This window comes from Culicoides brevitarsis, chromosome 3 (genome assembly GCF_036172545.1).
Source record: "Culicoides brevitarsis isolate CSIRO-B50_1 chromosome 3, AGI_CSIRO_Cbre_v1, whole genome shotgun sequence".
Classification (NCBI taxonomy): domain Eukaryota; kingdom Metazoa; phylum Arthropoda; class Insecta; order Diptera; family Ceratopogonidae; genus Culicoides; species Culicoides brevitarsis.
This window is the reverse complement of record NC_087087.1, coordinates 6996273-7016517: the sequence shown is the minus strand read 5'-3', so window position 1 is coordinate 7016517 and position 20245 is coordinate 6996273. Positions and strand designations below refer to the sequence as shown.

Genomic DNA, 20245 nt, shown 5'->3' with positions numbered 1-20245 from the left:
ATTAATTCTAATTAAATATATTAAAATATATTTAAAAATTTTTTAAAAGATTTTTTTCAAAAAAAAATAAAAAGAAATTTTTTTAGAGAAAAACGTTCATTCTTCAAAAATTCTGGAATAATTATTTCCTTTAACAAATCAACAGATGGAGTAACGACAAAAGCTATAAATACCATCCCAAACTCATGAACGACGCCAATCTCGTACCAATGAAGCATGCGCAAACTCTTAATAGAAGTGTCAATGGAAGAACTTTTAAAATTATAGCATCTATTCAACACAACATAGTTTCTGTATGTATGGGTAAGTGCATTCTATACGACACTTTCTACAGCCTGTATACCATACGAACACGGATATCTGTCAAAAAAAAATAACAAGAACAACTTTACAGCTCAATTTTACCAGATTTTGCATTTCTCGTAGCATCTTAATTTAAATCCGTGTAAATCATAGAAAAAGTACAATTAATTCCAAAGAAGTACACCTAAAAGCATTTGTCGCGTTAACAATCACGAGGAAACGGAAATCAAATCGAAAAGGGAATTTTACTAAATCAAAGTATGAATATGTTATGCTTCAAAACTGGGTGAAGAGTGAAAATCATCTGTTACGTACACGATACACAGAACATACACAACTATACGAGAGAATCAGGAAAAATAAATCCTTCGTAATTAATTGGGAACGATAAAAAATCAATTAATACTGGATCAAATCAACTATTCAGAAAATCATTCGCTTGGCGATTTGATTGCACACTTAAAACGTAAGTATAAGGCATCCTAAAACTCGAGAACTTTAACTTTCAGATTTGGGCGAATCTATTTTGGTTTCGAGGTCAAAAGTTTATCGTCTGTACTATTTTCGTACAAGTGCAATTCTTATTCTTATTGACATAATTTTGATTTCTTCATGCAAAGTAGAACAAAAAGTGATTAAAAAAAGTTGAAGTGCAAACCGTTTTTGTTTATTCGCGAAACGAGTACTAAAAATTTCGTTCATTCAGTTTCAAAAACAGTTGATCAAACTTAAAAGTGTAAATAAAAAATGTTCATTCATTCATTTTCGGGTGATATAATAATAATAGCAGTAATGCGATAATATTTCAGTGACCAAGTAAAAGTTGCCTTATCAACATCATTGTGCATTTAATTTGTAAACCAAAAACGAAAATGGAATATATTACTTTAACTTCCTCTGACTGGGGTACCGTAAAAAATCCCAAAACAGGGGAGAATGAGAAAATTACAAAATATACATGGACTAACACGAAAAGCCAGATGAAAATTGAGGTAAGAACAATAATCGCGTGCTAATTGTCGTATGTTAATTGACATATTATATGGAGGAGAAAAAAACATAAAAAATTTACATTTTAATGAGAAAATCGTTAGATGAATTTTAATGCAAAAACTTCATTTTTTTTCAGAAAAAGTTAAGAATAGGCGACGTTAAAACGTAGTTTTTAATTAATTAGAGTAAAATAGATAAATTTTTGTGATAAGAAAAAAATAGGAAGTTTCAATAGTTTCTTTGAAGGTCAATTTAATGAGCTAAAAATATGTTTTTTTTTCTCAAATGTCAATTTAACTCATTTTAAGCTTCATAAATAAAAATATCAAATAACATTTTAGGTAATTTCATATGGAGTAATAATAACAAGCATTTGTGTACCTGATAAAAATGGTAAATTGGAAGATGTTGTATTGGGCTTTGATAACATTGAAGGTACATATTTTGTTTCATTTAAAAACCCTAAAATCTAAATTTAAATTAATTTTAACTCAGGTTATCAAGGAAGTGACAATCCCTACTTTGGTGCCCTAATTGGTAGAGTTGCTAATCGAGTAAAGGACGCAATCATCACCATAGATGGCGAAAAGTTCAACGTTCATAAAAACTTTAACAATAAACATCAGTTACATGGTGGTTTCCATGGCTTTGACAAATGTAATTGGAGAAGCTTTGTAAAGGGAAAATGTGTCACATTTAGTCATCTTTCATTAGATGGGGATGAAGGATACCCCGGAGATTTACTTACAACATGTACCGTCACATTAGATGACAAAAATAATCTGACACTCACGATGAAAGCTCATTCGACGAAACCTACTCTCGTTAATTTAACGAATCATTCGTATTTCAACTTGGCTGGACATGGCACGGGATCTAAAGAGTTATATAAGCACGTTGTTACTGTGTATGCGGATAAAATTACGGAAACAGATGAAGATTCAATTCCTACGGGAAAGTTACAACATGTTTTAAAAACACCTTATGACTTGCGTGTTGCTCAAGAACTTGGACAAGCAATGGCTAAATTGACAACTTATGGCTTTGATGATAATTTTTGTGTCATTCAGGATGAACATAAGGATCTTTCGATAGTTAGTCGAACTGTTCATAAAGAATCAGGAAGAGTTCTTGAAGTTCACAGTGATCAACCGGGAGTTCAGTTTTATACAAGCAACTACATGCCTGATCCCGAAAATGCTATTCATCCAGAAGGAGTTAAAAAGCAGGATTCGCCAAACTTGTCGAAAGCAATTAATGGAAAACAAGGCGCTCAATATCAAAAACATGGAGCCTTTTGCTTTGAAACTCAAAAGTTTCCTGATGCATCGAATCATGCACATTTTCCGAGTACAGTTTTGTATCCGGGCGAAGAATATAAACATGTTGTCGTTTATTCATTTGGAGTTGAACATTAAGATTTGACTTATTTTTTATTGAAAAATGGGAATCGAATAATAAACATATATACAAAATATTTCAAGAATTGCTTTTTAAACAAATCTTTAACATTTTCTATAAATTTGGTTAAGGAATACTCCAAAAATACTCAAAAAAATTTTATTTTGTATTGTTTAACAGATAATATGAGGATAAACGGCTCATCGCCTCAATCCAGCATGTCGAAGATGGCAACGCCGATAGTTGAAGAAAAGGTAGATCAAAATATGAAGGTTCGCACGGGAATGGTAATGGTTAGCGATGGCAAATCCAAGCCAGAGCCAATGCGTTTGCATTTATCAATGGAAATGATTACGCTTCAAAAACAAGAAACAACAACACCGACATCTTACTGTAATGATTCTTCCAATAGTTTACCCGGCAATAGTCATTTACCAATTGAATCAAAAGTAACAAACAAAAATTTTTATTTAAAGAATTTTTTAAATGAAATTCTTATTTTAGGAACGAATGGTACAAATAACAAGAGAAAAAGTAGGCGGCTTAGGACTTAGCATCAAAGGGGGCGCAGAACATAAACTACCAATTTTAATATCACGAATATATCCGGGTCAAGCAGCAGACCAATGCGGAAATTTGTTCGTTGGAGATGCAATTATCAAAGTAAGTTTTTTTTCTCATAATTTTCCATGTTGAATAAATTTAAAATAATTTTCTCATAAAAATTTTTGTATAGGTTAATGGAGAATACATAACAGCTTGTCCCCATGATGATGCTGTAAATATTTTACGAAATGCCGGAGACTTGGTAGTTTTAACTGTCAAGCATTATAGAGCAGCGACACCCTTTTTACAGAAGCAATGTACGTACTTAAAATCAATAATTTTCATAAAAACATTAATTTTTAATTTTTATAGTATCACGAGATACGCCTGAATCGGAAAAGGACAATGACATTACTTGCGCAGAGCTAAAACTAGATGAATGTTTCCAATCAGCTACACGTAATAGTTTACAAAATAATTCCAGTAGGGGATCGATGTGTTCCGAATCGGGAGAATCAAGATGGGTTGACGTTGTGTCAGGTACAAAAAATGAATTAATTTTTACGAATTTTATCTAATTTTCATCTTTAACTATAGTACCATTAATGATGGCTTATGTGACACGTTACATGTACGGAACAGACAAATTACGTTCAAATGCCTTTGAAGTAAGAGGAATCAATGGAACTACAACCGGAGTAATTCATTGTGATGATTTAGCAATTCTGAGTCAATGGTTGAAATACTTGAGTGACAATGTGATTGGACTAACAAGTTTACAGGTAACTAAATTTTTTAATTCTAAAGTATCAAAAATTCAAGTTGATTTTTATTTTATAGATGAAGCTCTATAACAGAAGCTTTTCTGTGGGAGATCGTATTGAATACATGGGATGGGTCGCAGAAGGAGTCATTAGTAACAATATAACGTGGCAAACATACAAACCACGATTTTTCGTATTAAAGGGAACAGAAGTAATGCTTTTTGACAATCCCCCATTGAACGTTTCCGGTTTGTCAAAGTCAAATGTGGCATATAAAGTTTACCAAACAATGTTCCGTATTGTAAAAGAATCAGAAACAGTTGATTCGCGTCAACATTGCTTCCTTTTACAAAGTTCTGGTTATGAACCGAGATATTTGAGTGTTGAAACGAGACAGGAGCTATTGAGAATTGAGAATAGTTGGAATGCAGCTATCGTTACAAGTGTAATTAAATTAGGAGTAAGTTTCAATTGAACTTTTTTCTATTGAAGTTTCTTAAACTTAAAATTTATTATCAGCGTAAAACTTTTGCCGTGTCACATCAAGGCAAAAGCGGAGGCCTAACCTTGGATTGGCAATCTGGATTTGCATTAACTGAAGGCTCGGATGCTACAATCATATGGCAATATAAATTTTCACAGTTACGTGGCTCAAGTGATGATAGCAAATCAAAATTGAAGTTACATTTTCAAGATAATGAAACACGTGCAATCGAAACGAGGGTAAATATTGCTTTTTATCTATAAATTTAAAATTAAATTTAAATATTTACCTTTTAGGAACTTGAATGTCAAGTCTTGCAAAGCCTATTATTTTGCATGCACGCATTCTTGACAGCAAAAGTGGCTTCGGTTGATCCTTCGTTCCTTAGTTCCATACAACAGGCATGAGATAGCGGTATCTTTCACAATTTTTAGACCTTTAGCGAAATAATAATCTTCAAAATATATTAAATATAATATAAATGAATGAATCTGCTTGAAAAATCAAATATTTATGATTGTTTATGAAAAATGAAAAACAAAACCGATAATTTGAATCCTATTTTCTCCTTAAAATATACGTTTAATGCACAAGACTGATGAGAGACTTTAACAAAAAAAATATAAAAAATATCTTGTTTAAGAATAATTTTAAGATTTATATTCTATAGCTTGTAAAGAAAAAAAACTGTTAAATCTCATTAATTAATTGTTAAGTTTAAAAAAAATTATATCCAACCGAAATTTTGGACCGTTGAAGATTTTTATTGTTTCTTCGTTCAGAGATCTATATTTTGGTTGAAGCGAAGCGAAAAGCAGAGCACGGATTCTTGCGGTTATTCTTTTGAAACTTACCTAAGTATATAATAAAAAAAAATAAATATATTTAACTTTAAACAGAAAAAAACCCAACGTAAAATAAAATATATCAAAACTCTATAAAAAAAAGATGAAAATTTTAAAGAAAATAACATTGGAAAATGTTAGTACCTTAAAAATATGGTTGCATCGTAGATATAGCTTTTGTTTTGTTACGAATGTACAACTCCGTTAATTGTTTCCAAAGTAGCTCTTAGGTACTATAAAGAATAATTTTGGCAATGTCAAAATTCATTAGTGTACTTACCCGTTTAATCTTATGAAAAGTTAAGCTTTTATTGGATTTAAAAAGCATTTAATTTAAACAAATATATATTCTAATGATGATTATAATTCCTACCAAAGCTTACAAAATATATTGTTAGATGAAAATAATTTTTATTTTTTGGCCAAATACTTAAGTTAGAAATTTTATAAATAAAATTGAATTTACTTGCCTAGCTTACGAAACTATGTTAATTAGAAATAACAAAAAAATAAAAGATGAAAACGGTCTTCATGTTTAATTTCAAATTTTTTGCCATAAAACTTTCAAAATGAAAAATAAAAATTTTTAATGGACCCAAATTGACGAAAAAATTGAAATTAAATGGAGTGATCTTGTCGATAATTAATTAAAAATTAAAAAAAAAATTATATATAAAATATAAAGAAATAGAAATTTATCAAAAAAATATAATAGAAAATTTATTTATGCACATTAGAATTAAAATAAAATATTTGTTTGGATGATAAATAAATTGCACATTCACAGTTCGAAAAAAAATTTTTTTCTTTAAATTTATTAAATGGCTCAGATCTATTTAAGAGTTTAATAAGGGCTAAAAAATGCTAAAAAAATCTGAAAAATTTGAAATCGAAATTTCATTGATTGAAAAGTAGTGAATTTTTAAACAATAATTATTTTAAAAAATTAATTTTATTAAACATTAAAATTATTTAATAATTTTTCTGACAGCTGTAATTTTCTTTCCGAAAATTAAAATTATAGCTTAATTGGCTTCAATAATGATAACGGTCTAAATATTTCCGAAATTTGGGTTCAGAGCTAATATCTAAATTATTTTTCATATATTCATAAAGTATTTTAAATTATCCTTTAAAAGTTTAGTTTAAATAAATACGTCGAAATTACAAAAAAAAAATTGAAAAATACTTTAATGAAAAATTATTTTTTTCATAATTTTAATTTAAAGTAATTTTTAATAGACTTGTTAAAAGTCATTTAAATTTTTTAAATAATATTTCAAATAATTTTTTTTTATATTTTTGCATCATTTAAAAATTTTCCATAATAAATATTTAAGAATTATTTCATTCGTTTCAGAAATATTTATTATGGAAAATTTTTAAAATAATGGAAAAATATTAAAAAATTATTTGAAAAATTTGAAAAAAATTTTTGAAATAATTTCTAACAATTCTATTAAAAATTACTTTAATTAAAATTGAGATATAAAAAAATAATTTTATTAATAATAATTTAATTTTTAAATTTAATTATATTTTTTTTATATTTAAAATTCTTCAAAAAAAAAAATTATTAATTTAATTTAATTTAATTTTTTTTTTGATTATCGAAAATGAAAAATTATTCTTAGCCTTCTGAATTTCAAAATTAAGTGAACTTTTCACTTATTTATTAAAAACGCAATTTTTTTCAGGATTTGTAATTTTCCTTCCTTCCTTTTTTCCACAAATATTAAAAAGATAAACTTAATTATCGCTTTAAGCTGATTTCACATCTTTCCTCAATTACACTTTTATTATCTTCCGTTTTTCTTCTTGATATTTTCACGCGATAAAAAATGTTTAAAAATTGGCGCGAAAATTTTAACGAATTTTTTAAAGAATAATTTTTAAAAAAAAATTATCAAAATTAATGCTAAACTCAAATTAAAAGGAAATAATAACAAATAAAAAAATTAATTTAAATTATTAGATCGAGGATCGTACCGGCACAGCAAGACACGAATCAAGTTTAATAATTTCCTTTTTGTTTAATTTAAAGCCGTTTTTTCTGTATCGTATCATTTCTGGGTTGATTAGTCTCACATAAGGAAAAAGAAAAACAACTATGTTGTCTCTCAAATGTTGCTCAAATGCAAGAAAACGAGTTATAATTAAAGTTTATACGAAAGATTTTACATGATAGTTAACGTCTTTTTTTTGCCGTTTGTAACATATTAAACTACAAATGGAACGTTCAAAATGCAATGCGCGTCTTTGTCTTCTAATGTCTTGAATGAGCAATTTACTACTCGGCAGATGGATTACGCAACACAACAATTCAATACGAAGATTATGACATTGCACTTTCTTTTCTAGTAGCCGCATTTTCTGACGATTTGATTACGAATGAAACAAAGAAACGTTACATTAATGAAGACAGCGCTCAATTGTGAGATAACTTGTGATAAGTGATATTTTTTTCGGCGATGCTTGAATGCTCTTTACACGATGAGAAGTAGTCCAAAACCATGAATAATGTAACAGAAATCGAATGAAAGTGAAAAGGTGCTTCGTCATGCCGTTACACGCGTGAATTGCCAATGTTCCATCTTCATGACTTTTGACTTTTCTTCGGTATTTTTAGACCAAATAAAGCCATAAATGGACTCAATGAGCTCAGTTTTGTCGTCATGATGACCAAGGAAGTTGGAATCACGTTAATTGCCTGACATATTTCACCTACTGAACGGCAAAAATGTGCACGAGATATGAATTTGTTACAAATTTCTTTGCCAATGTTGACAGCTGCAATCTTGTTTCGCGCGTTCCGTCGAAGTTTCTACATGCCACGATATGTACATGCGGATGGAAAATACTCCGAGCTACGAAGCTATATGGAAGGAAATAAAAAGTTAGAGGTGCACTTTGCGTCGCGTATATACGCGAAAGACTTTTTTTTGAGTTGTTTTTTGTGTTTGGTACATGAGGAGAAGTGTACTTTCTTTCGGATATAAAAGAAAATAGATAAACGTTCAAATGTTTAGTTTTATTTAGAGAATACAACAAGACACAACAACAAGGAAAATTTTTAACAAAAAAATAACATTTAAAGTTAAAAAAATAACATAAAAATATAAAAAAAAATCAAGACTAAAAAAATTGTGAACTTGCGAAATTTGTGATAAAGAAAAATTTTACAAAATGTTGCTGGTACGTCAAGTTTTAATAATTTTTGAAATGATATTGATCATGACATTCATAAAGAAGTTCAAGATATCATAAAAATACTGAAAAATATTGAAATGTGAAAAATTAGTTCAAGTTGAAAATTAAAAAAAAATTAATTATTTAATATTTTTTATGCAATTTTAAGGTTTTTTTTAAAGTTTTTCGATTGAAAGTGAATCAAGTAATTGTTTAAAACAAATTTTAATAGATCAAGATTAAATATTTCGGCTTTTAAAAATTTTTAATGTTTCAGAAATTATAAAGTTTAAAAAAAATATTATTTAAAATTTATTTTATGCTCAAAAATTAGAGCTTAAATTTTTTCACAAAAATTAAAGCTTTTTTATTTGAAAATTACCAAAAAAAAAATGATAATTATTTTTTATTCTCAAAAATTAAGTTAAAATTTTTTTGATGTAATAAATATTTTTAATTTTAAAATAATTTTTCGGATTTAAAACTATTATTGAAGTAATTTAAGGTTCATTTTTATACTCAATATTAATTTTAATGATAATTTTTAAAGAAAATTAAAAATTACGAATAAAATTTAAACTCCTAAAATCAATTTTAAAATTTGTTAAAATTCAATTTCTTGTAAAAATTTACTTTATACATCAAAGATCAATCAAAATGCCTTAAATGACTTGAAAATTTATAAACTTGAAATTTATAAAAATTAAGTTAATTAAATTTTTTTCAAAAAAATTGAAATTAAAATTTTGCTTAAAATTTAAAGCTGACAAATTTTTCTCAAAAATTAAAGCTTAAAATTTTTCTCAAAATTATCTTTAAAATTAATAATATTTTTTTTCTCAAAAATTCAGTTGAAAATTTTGTGCTGTTATAAATATTTTCAATTTTAACTTATTTAAAAGTATCATCTTGTTGAAAGCTTTGAAATGCTTTTGTTCTATAAAACATTAAAAACAAGTAAAATTAAATAAAATTGATAATAATAAAATTTTTGATAACGGAACTTTTCAAAGTCATGAACTTTATCTATTTAATGTTAAGTTCACTAAAGTTGCATAAAATCCTTCTTTAAAGATCTTGAATTTCAACATTTAACTCCAAAATGAAAATTTTTATTTTTTTGTTAATTCAATATATTTTCCGGAAGTAATTTTTAATTTAAAAAAACTTAAAAAAAATTTTAAAATCAAAAATTAAAATTAAATTAATTTGAAATTAATTTAATTAAATTAAAAATTTAAAAAATTAATTAAAAATTATTAAAAATTTAATTAAACTTTAAATAATGTTTTTTTTTTAATTTTCTATTAATTTATAATAATTTTATGTTTTCCGATCATTAACTTTTAATCAAACGTCAAAAACCTCGATTTAACACCCACAAAAAAAATCATTAAAGATAAAACTCACATTTATACAAATCACCTATCAAGATGATCATCATTAATTTCGCGCCAACTTCTGTAACTCGTCTCTTCATCGTCACGCATGTCATGAACTACTTTGAAATCAAAAGTGGTCACTGTATCAAAAACATGCAAATATATGCACTTCACTTCCATTCCCCCATCGCAGAGAAAGTAGATTCACTTTTCATTTACTTAAACTTACACGACATATGTAATCTTTTTTTTTGCGCAAATATGTTTTAGAGATAAAGTTAACACGTTCATGTCACGTCTTTTACTTACTACTTTACTAACCATTTACAACAAAAACCTAGTTTATCTTAAACGATCAATTCCGCATTTATTTGCGCATTTCCAGTTTTTTTTCCTGTTGCGTCTTTTTGATTTTTAGTAAATAATTGATTTTGTTTATTTAGTAAATTTGAGACACGTGTTGAAATCAAAAATAAATAAAATTAAATAAAAACAATAAAATCTTTCTTTTTTGCGTAATCTATAATAATAAAAATAATCATATTCGCACTTTTGCGTCAATTATGTAATTTTTCCATTTTTTTTTTTTTTTTTTTTTTGTAACACATCTGTTATTATTTTTATTTTTATTAGATACAATTGCTATGATTGTTAACGATTATCGTAAATATTATTACAATTTATTTCCTGTATTTATTATTTTTTTTCTGCTTTTTCGCTTTTTCGTATGAACTTGATCCATGGAACTGTAAATAACATGAGAGAGTATGAAGATCATTGTTTTACATATTTATTGCTACAATTTATTTATTTTTTTTTATTTAATCATATTCTTCCGTTTTCACTTTCATTTATGATGTCGGCGTTGTTGAACAGGTTTTTTCGTTAAATAATTTACAACGCGTGGCTTACATTGCGCGGTATCTCAACTAATGACTAACTAAAGAAGCGGGTTAATTAAAACCTGATTATCATCAATTTGTCGCGTGTTGTTAATGATTCTTCACACCATTCAGAGATTCAATAGACGCCTACCTCTTGAGAAGAAGAAAGTTCAGTAATTAATCACTTTTTTATTAATTGACAGATATTTCTATCAGTTTTGCTTGTAACGACATCCAGTTTTACGAGAGCATATGAGTCACGAGATGTTCGAGGAAGGTTGTTCGATGATACGTTATCTGTTTCAAGTAGGCTTTATCCGACCAAAGTGAGAGCTGATGATAGTGAGGTAAGGTTTGAAAACTTTTCTTGAAGCTTTGAGTTTAAATTTTCATTTTTTCCTTGAAGGAACCTGAACCTCGTCGATTCGCTCGTCATAAGGGAAAAGAGATTCGTGGCGCCGAACAAATTCCAATTGGAGAAATTAAGGAACATGAGACAAAAAGTTTTCCCGTATCAGCTGGATACTCAGTTCAAGAAGAGCCTAACGAAAATACTCAAGGACAAGGACATCGTGGGCAAGTATTTGACGATGCTGCCCCCTATCGTAAACCAAACTACCAAGGCTACAGCTTAGATGAGTATATCAAGTCTGTGACGAACCCTAACTTACGTACAGCGCCCCCTACCACGCCATCTCCCAAACCTCTGATCTCGGATGTCAAAAACATTCTACGGGGTGAGGATAACTACAAACAAAGTTTCGGCGAAAAATCCAAAACAAAAGGCACCAAATATATCGCTGATTTTGATAATGCTTTCATTTTACCAGAAGATAAGATTCCCTTTGGCTTGGGATCGAACATCGAGGTTGTCAAGGGCCCCAAAATTGGTAAGAAAAATCGCAAAACTGCCGAATACTTGCGGGATTACAACATCAAGGACATTCAAATCGAACACGAGCGACAATTGGATGAACTTGAGTCTTATGCGAAACCAAAGCCAGGCGGAAGTGCAACAAGTAGTACATCAACTTTTAACTTTGGCGAAGTAGTTCCTTATGGCAAAGCTAAGGCAGTTACAAAGACAACGACGCCTCCATCGTACAACTATAAATCAACAAAACCCACAAAATGGAAGCAAACTTATGGAAATTTACAAGGAGCCGCATCGAGTAGTTTCAGCAATGGTAAATATTTCGAGAAAACCCCTCAAAGTTCACGTTTGACTGATTTTATCGCAGCGTCTGAAGATGAGAAGCTTGAACAAGCGGTTCGTGAAGCTCTTACGCATTTGCGGAAATCGCAACGAGCACGCGGAAGAGCTAACGGAGCCGCTACCAAATTGAATCCAGTGAAAGCTTCTCCCGATGGAGCTCGAGGAGGTCCTCAAGGGCCTGGAGGACCACGAAGAAGACCAAGACGCCCTTTCAATTCAGGCCCATCTCCCGTAAGAGTGTTTAACTTTAACAACTAAACTAAGAGACGCTATTTAGATAAGAGGAAAAGTGTACAAAAAAAAATCATTGCCCCAAGTGTTAAAAATTTTTCTCTTCTATTTCACACATCATCACAAAACGACACACACGAAAAAAAAGACATTACCATGACACAAACATGGAAAAACAACCACCACAAAGCTTATTTAGGACTTTATTTATCTACTTTAGAGACATTTTTGTTAGAAAAATACTTGCTTGCGTTTAAAAATTGTTGATTCTCATTTATTTATTAGTATTTTATTGTTACTTTTATGTTATTATTAATATTACGTAATGATGAATGAAATGGAATAAAATTTAATTAAAAAGTACTTGATTGCGAAGTTTTCGAACTAACAAAACATGACCTACGTTGTAATTATAAGGCCCTACATTTCATCACATTTCTGACTTACCTTCAACAATGCCGCCTCTAAGGCAAACTGTCACTTACACAATTATTATTAAAACGGTAACTAGACCACAACTAAACCTGTCTAATATTGTAGAAAGTTTTCGTTAATTGAAGTAACTAACGATTTAAGCGCATTTTTCATTGATTTGAAAAATTAAAGTAAAAGTAAAAAAAAATCAAGTAAAAAACTTGAAAATCTTCAAATATATTGTACCTACAGTAGTTTAAGAGGAAACCTTGAAAAAAATCTTTGAAAGATTTGATTTGACTTTATAAATTATTAAATTTTAACCATTTTTCATTGGCAAACTGATACTTTTTACTGAAAAATATTTTTTCGATCAAGAACTTTTACATTTTCTTACTTTGGCAACTGTGAAATTGCATATCAATTTTTGCTTGGTTTGCTTTTTTCTCTATGAATTTTTGTATAAGAACTTCTCTTTGCTGAACCTTTAATTTGGAGCTTGTCTTCTGATTTCTTCTTTAGTTTTTTTCGTTTTAATACTTCCATATCTGCTTCTGACTTTACTTTGAATCGGTTTTCATTTGTTTTCATGAAATGGTATGTGTCGAACCTCTTTTCAATATCTATTTTTTGAGCAGTATATTCGTTTTGGATTGTCCTCTCATTAGATTGGCAACTTCTTTTAGTAAGATTCACAAAGAACTTCATTATTTGCATTCTTTCTTTAATTTCGGCTATTCAAAGGAATCTTTATACTTAACAATTTTTGTAAGTGACTTTTGCCATCCTATTATTTTTCAAACTATATTGTAGCCAATGGTTCATAATATTGAAAATTCTTGTTCGCAAATTTTCTTTTGTCGAATTTTCTATATGATCCTAAAAATTATTTTGTATTAATATTGAAAAATTTTTACTTTAAAAAATTTTTATAGAACTTACCTTTAAAAGTTTTTTTTTAATTTTATATTTTCATACCTTCAGCTTAAATTTGGAGTATTTTCTTCACAGACAGACATCAATACGTCTAAAATCGCATTATTTTTCCATCTGAAACACATTTCAGCATTATAATCATCTAATCTACTCTACTCTACTCCCCATAAATTGCACCATTTCTTTGTCTATTTGGCTTTATTTTTTTTTTCCTGAAACGCCAACCTCATGCCTCGCATATGGTCAAAACTGGTTTCGTTGCTTTTATTAAAAATATTTCTTCTTACACACAAAGCAAATTCATCTGCAAGTGCGCCCGTTGCTGCGTACATGCGAAAGTGTAAGTGATACCATGCAATTTATTATAACTGTGTGACATGTATCTGTTATTCTCCGCGATATTGTCCGTTATAGCTCGTTGCATTGTATGCGAAATAATGTTTTTATTATAAAATGAAACTGATTATTAAAAACTGGTTCATTGCTCACACAAAGAAATTAAATGAATGAATAAATTCTCGACGACTAGACAATCGTTAAATACTTCCTGATTGGAATGCCATAAAATTGAATTGCTGCAGATTAATTGACAAAAAAAGAATCAAGTTCGTGACATTTTTCATTGCATTTATTACTAATTAACTCATTTTTTTTTGTTTCTTTTTTTTTAACCAAATATTTATAAAAGGCCTAATTTTGTTGACCAATCAATCAATCAATCATCCAGGAAGTTTTTGCTGCTTTTGAGTATTTTTTCATGTATCACAAATTAATTAATTACTGATGATGTATGTTCTGTTGTTGAAAAAAGGGGTTTGCTGCTGCTTAATTGTCGTCAAGGGTAAATATTTGTATAAAGGTACAGAATTGGCACACATCAATTTTTTAAAAGTTTTTTTTTAAGTCTCACACTCTTAATTATTAACACTTATTTCGTATAGAAAATAACACACTTCCTCAAAAAGGTATAAAAAAAATCAAAAACAACTTCTTAGGCTTTGTTGAATTGGTAGCTGAAACCGTCGGGAGTACGGTTCAACGAGAGTTTGCCCGGAGGTTGGAATCTGTGAGGTTGTTCCGTGGTATATTGCTGTTGAGGAGGGAAATAAGGTTGCTGAGGTTGGTAAGTTTGTTGAACGGGTTTTGGAGCGGGAGCATGGTAAGCAGGAGCTTGTTGAACGGGAGCAGGAGCAGTGTAATGTTGGTTATAGGCAGGAGCGGAATTCTTGTTGGGAGCAAAGTTGGGATCGTTGAAACGTTCGTCGTATTGGCCGCTATGGATGAAGTCATCGTCGCTCAAGTAGCTACGAGCAGCTGGAGCGGGAGCAACGGGAGCTGGATTGTAACGAGCATCAGGTTGATAAGCTGGAACGGGAGCAGCGTGTGGAGGAGGAGCAGGAGCAACGGGGATATCGTTACCTGAAGCAACGAATCTGAAATGAAAAAAAAGGTAAGTTCATTGACACATTTTTTCTTTAACTTTTCAAGAAATAATTATTTTATCGTGATTTGAATATAATTTAATAATTGGCGTGGTAACGTTTACGAAGGTCTCGCTTCAACAATTTTCTGGTGCAAATGCGCAAAATATGGCAAATTAAATGTTCATTACTTGTTTAGTTTAGTTCGTTATAGGAATCTTTCCACTCGACTGAACATTCTTTGATCACATAACACAAAAATATTACCATCGAGTCTTATTATTTAACAGAACGATAAATATCATGATTAGGCGTTTTCTTTCACGATTTTTTTTCGAAATAGAGCGGAAACTTACCCATTTTTGCCAGCAGTGTAGGAGATGGTTCTCTTTTGTCCTGATGGATCAACGTACGAGTATGAACCGCGACGTGTACCATCAGCATCAGTCTCCTCTTTGAAATTCGTGCCATCTTCCTGTGTATAGGCAGCACCGAATTTTCCATCGCCGCTCAAGTATCTTTGTTCACTGATGATCGCAGCGGTACGTGGATCTCCATGGTAAGATTGTGCCGCAACAATGGCGACCAATGCGGAAGCTAAGATCTATTTTTATTTAATTAGAATTTTTTCACGTAAGTATTTCTCACTAACTTACCAATCGAAACATTTTTCTTAAAGATTTCAGGTAAAAAATTAAAATATGTCTAAACTGCTATGCAAAAGCCTTTGACACTAAAGTATAATTTTTAAATTAAGCTGAATTAATTTGAAAAAAAAATGTTCTTCTTGACTTCTCAACGAATGAAAAGGTACTGTGCTTTGTAACGCCACACTCATTGACTTTTATATGACGAGGTGAAAGAAAACCTTGGCTGCCCCTTTTTAATTCTACTTCTGCTATAGTAAACACAAATAACATGCATTGTTCGTACTATACAGCAACAGCCCCACGTACGATATGCTCATTTAACTTTTTTTTTGTAAGTAACTTTTAAATATTAACGAACGTACAATGGAATTACTTGACTCGAGTCGATCGGCTAAGGGAGCATGCAGATTGCGATTTGTATACGTAAAAGTGGGGTTAGATTTGTTTGTTATTCAATCAAAGACTCGTTTAGAAGGAGAATGAGAATGAACTCGGTAAACGAGAAAAATTAGTTTTTGGAGATCATGCTTATGAAGAATTTTTAGGAAGTGAATATCAGGAAGATTCAAATGAACAAGTAAAGTCAGAAATTAGTTAAAGTCAACTTTTGAGGTAAGTTTGATAGTTATGTAATCAATAAACTAAGAGTCAATTTAATGAAGGTTAAGGAAGAACAAGAAGGAAACTTAATTAATTAATTTTTCAAGTTAGAAGGGGACAATTCGCAGAACGGATTTCTATTCTTCGGATTAAAGTTAAGAGCTTTAATCCGAGCTTTTCGAAGAATTTGAAGGAGAAGCATGGAGATCGAAGTTTAACAAATTGATCGCAGTTACAGTATGCAATTTATTACAATTTTGAGGCGTTGAAAGGAATATAGTTAAATTTTTTCTGCTAATGAAAATTTAATTTAAAAAATAAATTTAAGCACTTTTTATAAGTTATTAACTCCATTCTAAATTCAAAAGTAAAGCTAAACATTTTGTCTAACGAATTTATTAAAATGAGCCTACAAAGAACACCTATTAAAATGCAGCTGAGAAATCGCAACAAAATGACGGAAAAATATTCTGGAAGATGACATAATTGAAATTAATGATGGAAATTCAAACAAAGGAGATGATACCTTCATGGAAGAATTGCTTAAAATTTCGGAACTTTCGAGGAAAAAGAAAATTGCAAATTTTTTTCAAATTTGCGAAATGAAAAAAAAACTAAAAGTTGAATAAAAAGAATGAATGTAATGTCTTCACAAAGACGAATTCATTTAAACATGTAAAATAAAATAAAATAAAATACAATGTGAGAGACAAAGTTGAAAAGTAATTGAAGCAAGAATGAAAAATTATTTGGTAAGTTGCTTCGTCACAAATACCTGTCGTCGGTTGCAACTTGAAAGCTCAAGAAACTATTGAATATTTGACGTCTATGGGTTTTTTTTTTACAAATATGTCTCTCACAAAGGATTTTTTAAAATTCTGAATGAATTAAAAATCCATATTGGTACAAAAACAACAAATAAACCCATAAAAACATCACCCAAGGGTAAAATTTTAACTGCAGAAGCAATTTGTTACACACACGATTACCCCAAAACGCTCACCCGAGTCACGTAAATTCCTCCAATTAACACGTTACTCTATTTACTTTATTCAATTGCGGTTCATTCATTACCTTTGTTTAGCCTACTGCCCGACTACTGCCATTTCTCGCTAGAAAACATTCGATTAGATAACACGAAAAAAAAATCGAATTTATTGCATTTTGTTATACAAGAAAATCGGACACGTGCTTTGGTTTTCAGGTTTGTAGAGTAAAGCTAAGCAATTTCATTGCATTTTTAGTACAAATAAACTCGTTACAAAAATATGTATTAATAATAATAATAAGTTGGTATTGTTTTTTCTCTTTATTACCCAACTGATGACAAAAAGTGTGACAGACAGCTTTTTAACAACTTGGATAACATGGAGCGCAATCAGTTGTTGGTCCGCATGGTCCAATGCAATATTCTTCACAAGGATCGCAGCACGGGCTACATCCCATGGGAGGGCAACATGGATTGCATGAAGGTTTTGGGCATGAAACTCTGAAAAGAAAAATTTCATAAAAATTTTTCAAAATTTTTCGAAAAATCAAAACTTGCCTAATTGAACAAGATTTCGGAGCTGGAGGATTACTTGGCTTTCCAAAAGTAACTCCGTCAAAACGAGACATGAATTTCGATGGGCAGCAACTCGGATTGGGGAGCGTTAAACAACACGGTTGACCTTGACACATGGCTCGAGGACAATCGTATTGAAGTCCATTTCGTTTCACACAATCGCATTTCGAGTATAAAACTCCGCCGCGTAACTCGAAGTCTTTACAGCTCTTTGGAGGGCAACATGGACCACACGGAGGACAAATTGGCTCACAGCAAGGAGCACAGCAGGGATCACAGGGAAAGCAACATGGATCACACATTTTGTTTGTTTTAATTGATGAAAAACTAAAAATTTAATTTAATTTGAAAATTTAGATTTTTTTTTATTTTTTTTTTTAATTTAAGGAAAGATGTTTATTGAATGAACTCTCGAAAAGGAATGAAATTCGTTAATTTTTCTGTGAAAATTTTAAAAATTCAAAGGTTACTTTGATGTCATTTTGAAGTCGTTTGAAAAGTGATTGGTTGCGTAACTTTTACTCATATCCGTCGTTAATTAGGTGTGGCATGAGACGACGACATTCATTTTATTATTAGATAAAGGAGATAAATCTCCAACAATAGTCCGGTAATTAGCATTCATTTAACGTTCTCTTGGCTTTTTTTAGCTATTTAGGTTAGAACAATTGTCAAAAATGTTTTCGATAACATCCTTCCTTATTTTTTATTATTTTTTTTGAAAAATTCTCCCAAAAATATTAAATTTCTAAAATAAAAATAAATTTGATTTTAATTATTTTTTTTATGAAAAATTAAAAATAATTATTATTTTAATTATGAATTCTTAAACAAATTAAATAAAAAAAAATAAATAAAAAAATATGAAATTTTAATAAAAAAAATAAATAAAATTAAAAAAAAAAGTTATAAATAAATTTAATAAATTTTATTTATTATTAAAATTTAATAATTTTTTATTTAATTTTTTTAAAAATTTATATTTAATAAATTAAAATAAATAAATTAATTATATATTTCTTAATTTTTCAAAAAAATAAAAAATAAAATCAAATCAAATTTTCTTTATAAATAAATAAAATAAAAAAAAATCATTTTTTTAATTTTTTACAAAAAAAAAAAAAATAAAAATAAAATCAAATTTTCTTTATAAAAAATAAAATAAAAAAAAATCATTTTTTTAAATTTAAAAAAAAAATAAATAAATAAAATATTTTTAAATTGTTCATGTCTGATATTTTTTTTAAATAAATTAAAAATTTTTTTTTACGAAATTTAAAAAAACATTTTTACGACTTAAATTTTTAAATTGATCAAGCAAAAAAATAATTAATAGAAATAATTATTTAAATTAATATTAATTTTAATTCAATTTTTTTTTAAGTAAAAAAAGTAGAAATTCAATGAAAATTTTTTATTTGAAATTATTTGATATTTAAACATTTAAATATTTCTATTCTATTTCTATTTCTATAATATTTCTATAAATATTTGAATATTTCTACATTTTTAATTATTGTATCAACCTAAAAATATTTTTTTTCTATATTTTTATAAACGAGCGAAGGATTTTTCTAAAACGAAGAAAAACAATTTTTTACCATTTCATCGAGAAAAATCAACAAAAAAGTGATAAAATCACAAAAAGAGCAAAAACTCGACTAACAAATAAAACAAATAGAAAAAAAACTTGACAGCATCCATGACCCGATAACATCGCAAAAGGGAAATCCTTTGGAGGGCGTTTCCCATTTGCGACGCATGCTCCCTGCCGCGCATCCCGATAAAACCGTGAAAGTTGATTTGTTCTTTATTTATTCATCCGTACGTTTCGTACAGAGATTTTTTGACGGAAAATGCGAAAAAGCCAAAGGTCCATATACGACACACAAATAAAACCGAATTGGACAAATTTTACAACAATTGATTTCAGAGGCTTTAAGTCAGAGGCAAATATATGCGAGAATCGATGCGAGATACAACGCTGTGAATTTTTGATGGCATGGTTAAAAGCATTGGACATGATTGAATTATTTATTTAATCCACCATTATCTTTGCATGGGCAATTGCTTCCAGTTTTTTCATCACTTTTTTTATCTCTTTTTTTTCGCATGATGGAGACAATGTCATCGATGTCGTTTTGTGAATCGCACAAGGATCATCCTTTCACATTTTTTTTGTTGAATTTTTGTTTTTTGGCTTAATGTGAAAATCATGGTCTTTGTGCGGCGTGAAAAAAAAAATGATGAACGGCGGTTTGCAATGAAAATTCCGGAAGATGTTCTTTGTACCCAACAACTTGTTCCGGTTTTCGATTTTCTTTTCCTTGTTTTCGTCACGACAAAGTAGCAGCAGCAAAAAATTGTAAATTACAATCTCCGGCACTTTGCGGCGGCACAACTGAACCAGTTATTCAGACAA

General features: G+C 29.3%; 4 protein-coding genes across 4 annotated transcripts; 2 read left to right on the top strand and 2 right to left on the bottom strand.

Moving 5' to 3' along the window:
* The first annotated feature begins 413 nt into the window (after window positions 1-413).
* LOC134834821 (gamma-1-syntrophin) lies at window positions 414-5752 on the top strand. Its single transcript, XM_063849606.1, has 9 exons — window positions 414-769; window positions 2878-3146; window positions 3202-3360; window positions 3434-3560; window positions 3616-3783; window positions 3841-4025; window positions 4084-4467; window positions 4527-4730; window positions 4788-5752. The coding sequence occupies exons 2-9, from the start codon at window positions 2883-2885 to the stop codon at window positions 4896-4898; spliced, it is 1602 nt and encodes a 533-aa protein (XP_063705676.1). The 5' UTR covers window positions 414-769; window positions 2878-2882; the 3' UTR covers window positions 4899-5752.
* Window positions 1081-2763, top strand: LOC134834822 (galactose mutarotase-like). The gene is made up of 3 exons (XM_063849607.1): window positions 1081-1295; window positions 1638-1731; window positions 1792-2763. Exons 1-3 carry the CDS (start codon window positions 1176-1178, stop codon window positions 2712-2714), a joined length of 1137 nt encoding a protein of 378 aa, XP_063705677.1. The 5' UTR covers window positions 1081-1175; the 3' UTR covers window positions 2715-2763.
* Window positions 5753-14205: 8453 nt separating the features above from the next.
* Window positions 14206-15796, bottom strand: LOC134835015 (pupal cuticle protein Edg-78E). The gene is made up of 3 exons (XM_063849861.1): window positions 15666-15796; window positions 15366-15613; window positions 14206-15021 (listed from the first exon to the last, which is right to left on the bottom strand). Exons 1-3 carry the CDS (start codon window positions 15675-15677, stop codon window positions 14580-14582), a joined length of 702 nt encoding a protein of 233 aa, XP_063705931.1. The 5' UTR covers window positions 15678-15796; the 3' UTR covers window positions 14206-14579.
* A 1813-nt stretch (window positions 15797-17609) lies between these two features.
* Window positions 17610-18125, bottom strand: LOC134833889 (keratin-associated protein 4-6-like). The gene is made up of 2 exons (XM_063848373.1): window positions 17806-18125; window positions 17610-17748 (listed from the first exon to the last, which is right to left on the bottom strand). The coding sequence occupies exons 1-2, from the start codon at window positions 18123-18125 to the stop codon at window positions 17610-17612; spliced, it is 459 nt and encodes a 152-aa protein (XP_063704443.1).
* Between the last annotated feature and the right edge of the window lie 2120 nt (window positions 18126-20245).